The 3351-nt window shown below is 34.0% G+C and overlaps 1 protein-coding gene across 1 annotated transcript in view; it reads right to left on the bottom strand.

Annotated features, from left to right (window-relative positions):
- The window catches only part of LOC107596066 (adenylate cyclase type 5-like), a 98214-nt gene that overhangs the window by 1968 nt on the left and 92895 nt on the right, over positions 1 to 3351 (bottom strand). The window contains exons 17-21 of the mRNA XM_016286674.1: positions 2746 to 2766; positions 2353 to 2485; positions 1487 to 1750; positions 766 to 970; positions 415 to 539 (exon numbers count right to left, since the gene is read on the bottom strand). Of these exons, the coding sequence (XP_016142160.1) occupies positions 415 to 539; positions 766 to 970; positions 1487 to 1750; positions 2353 to 2485; positions 2746 to 2766 (748 nt within the window). The remainder of the gene's footprint in view (positions 1 to 414; positions 540 to 765; positions 971 to 1486; positions 1751 to 2352; positions 2486 to 2745; positions 2767 to 3351) is intronic.

Below are 3351 nucleotides of genomic sequence, written 5' to 3' on the forward strand. Positions count from 1 at the left end.
TATATATATATATATATATATATACGCACACACAATTTGAAAAATCCTCATTTTTAATTTGTGAAAAAACTGTATGTGGTGGAAAGTTTATTTTTTTATTATTATATTTTTTAACTCAACATCATCAAATTAGGTAATATTAAGCCTTTAACTGCAAATAAGCAGACTTTTTGTTTCAAGATGTAGGGCTTATTATTGTTATTAATAACAATTTAAGTGAAAATTTAAATAAACCACAAAATAGCAGCAACATTAAATATTTGTTAATCATGTCACATGATGTTTCTTTGTTTAAACATTTTCAACACCATAAAACTGTATTTATTTCCAGGTTTAATTTTGAATGACAGATTTTCAGTGTGGACTCAATCTTTTAGACCCTACAGTACATAAAGGATCAAAACTGCATTTCACCTGTATTCTCTCAGGTACCCCAGTGCTGTCCATACGGCTGGCTACATTCACAGTATTCCCCCATATGTCATATTGCGGTTTACGAGCCCCTATGACACCAGCCACGACGGGACCTATATTGAGACCTACAGTACAAGGTAATTCATGAGCTCTCTTGACAACATACTTTTCATTTTACAACAGTAAAATATATGGGTCATTCTATGAAAGTCTTTGTCTGACAGAGAGTTTAAATCCTACAGAATGCCTTTCTGAAAGGGTAAAGGGACCATTTCATAAAATGACAAATGAAAATTATAGATAAGGGAGGTGATTGGTGGAAATGTAAGTGTGGCTAAGCCAAATCCTTACCGATCTTCATTTTGAAGTTATTGAAAGAGTGCTCATTGATGTATTTCATCTGGTCCATGAGGCGCATAGCGTAGTCGGCTAGAGCGCGAATGTGCGACCTTCCTGCTTTATCATAAGTGGAGTCATTAAGCCCAGACGCGACCATATAGGTGCTGCCAATGGTTTTGATCTTTTCTAGTTGACGAAACTGATCCTCACTAATGATCTGCAAGAAAAGTGAAATAAGGTGATGATGACTTTCATCTAGAAATGAGAAGGCATTAAACTTCTACATTTCTAAGAATACAATCAGTTTAGAAAGATTTGAAGATGTAGGCTTTACACACACACTGCTTTAATTTGAAATAAAGACCATCTGTTGCAAAATAAATTAAAATATCTTTCATGCAAGAACTAAAATACTGTATAAATCTAGTTTAAAAAATAAGGGCCGTTTTCCATTTATTTACTAATAAATAACACAATACACGCACATATATACAGATTTTACAAAGAACACATTTAAATATAAATTACTTTAAACTGATTATTGTTTTTATTTATTTTTGTTTTGTTTTATTGTTATTTTCATGAATTATAGTCTTTTCAACACCAAATGCAGCTTTTGCAAATAAGGTTTAGAAAATGAAATGCAAGAAAGTTAGTCAATTTTACAGTATCACACTCCAAAGTAGCTTAAAAGCTTCGCAACAGTCTGGAGGTTTGTAAGAAATCGCTGTACCTCATCAAAGTCAGCGATGATCTCGTTGAGTAGTCTCAAGCACTCCACACCTTCATTATTGGCCTCCAGTTCCACGTAGAACTCAGAGAAGTTGCTGATAGAGGCAAACATGACAGCCACACATTCGCACGACTGATAATACAGCTCGTCATTCCGCCGCTCGCGTGCCAGAAAGTGTGCAGCCACATCTTTGGGCAAGATGTTGTGGAGAAGCCGACGGTTATAGGCCTGAAGTTCCTCCATCTCCTCCTTCTCCTCTGTGGCCTGTGAATACAACAAAAATAGAGGATGATGCTACAAACAACAGAAAGGTAGAACAAACAACTTGATAAATGCTGCAACACTGAAAGCCAAACTGGATCAATATGTGGCTTTACTGCTGACAGCAATATATGTAAACATTACATAAATTCAAACGTTGAAACCATAAAGTGTTGGGGTTGGTGAGATTGTTTTTAATGAAGTCTCCTATGCTCACTAAGGCTACATTTATCTTAGCATAAATGCAGTAAAAACAGTAATATTGTGTAATACTATTACAATTTAAAATGACTAATATATCTATATGAACATAGATATGTATTTGAGTTCAAAGCTGAATTTTCAGCAGTCATTACTCCAGTCTTCAGTGTCACATGATCCTTCATTAATCATTCTAATATGCTGATTTAGTGCTACTTGGTACTGCTGTACACCCATGTATACGTCTATATAGTCACTTTTCCAAAATTATATATATATATATCCTTGCTCCTTTAAAAATTACAGACCCCAGACTTTTGAATATTTGATGGACGGCAATACATATTTAACAGCTTTTCACAAAATATCTGCATTATTGCAAAGTCATACAAAGATAAACAGACCTGTAACTTCCAGAGAAAATCCAGTCTGGCTGTAGACTCCACCTGCTGTGCATGAAGGTAGAGCGCCAGCACAAAGACCGTGATGACGACTGGAGTCATGATCTTTAGAGGAACCCGCGTGTCTGTCACACAGCTACAACATACAGAGCGCTGAGCATCAATGATTTCACACTAAAAGGCAACAGCATGATGATCTAAAACATTCAAATCAAATCACATACATGTTAATCTGTTAACATGATTAATATCATATCACAACACTATCAGGCTACATGGTCACACATTTGATTTATTCCTATGGTGACAGCAATCTTTATAGTCATGCAATAAAAACAACATGCTCACTGCCATTTCTTTGAGATCTGGGTTTATATTTCATTGATTGTGTCTTACCTTTTTCCATTAATATACTCTCTGTGAAGAGAAAGAAAAAGCAAATGTATCAGATGGACAGAGCACAGCAGACAACACTTTATGTTCAACTGATAAGACAAACCAGCAAGTAAACACTCAACAGAGGATTCCTTATCATGGCTATATAGAATTGTAAACTAAAGTTGACTGAATTACAGTAATTGATACTGTGAAAATTGATACTGTGCCTACTTATGCTACTGTCCAAAAGTCCGGAAATTAAAACTTCTATTCAGCAAGGACAGATTAAATTCAAATAAATGCTTTTGAACTCTATTCATCAGAGTACTGAAAGAAAATGTATCACGGTTTTCACTCAAATTATTAAGCAGAACAACTGCTTTCAACATTGATCATAAGAAATGCTTCTTGAGCAAAAAAGTAATTAAGTAAAAAAATTCAGCTTTGCATCACAGGAATACATTTTAAAATGTATTAAAATGGAAAATATATATTTTAAACTGTAATATTTCACAATATTACCGTTTTACTGTTTTTTATCAAATAAATGCAGCCCTTGCGAGCAAACTTCTTTCAAAAACATAATTTTTAATGTAAAAAAACTCCAAACTTATATATATATAT

The sequence above is a fragment of the Sinocyclocheilus grahami genome, unplaced genomic scaffold, assembly GCF_001515645.1.
Source record: "Sinocyclocheilus grahami isolate Dianchi unplaced genomic scaffold, SAMN03320097.WGS_v1.1 scaffold214.1, whole genome shotgun sequence".
Lineage (NCBI taxonomy): Eukaryota > Metazoa > Chordata > Actinopteri > Cypriniformes > Cyprinidae > Sinocyclocheilus > Sinocyclocheilus grahami.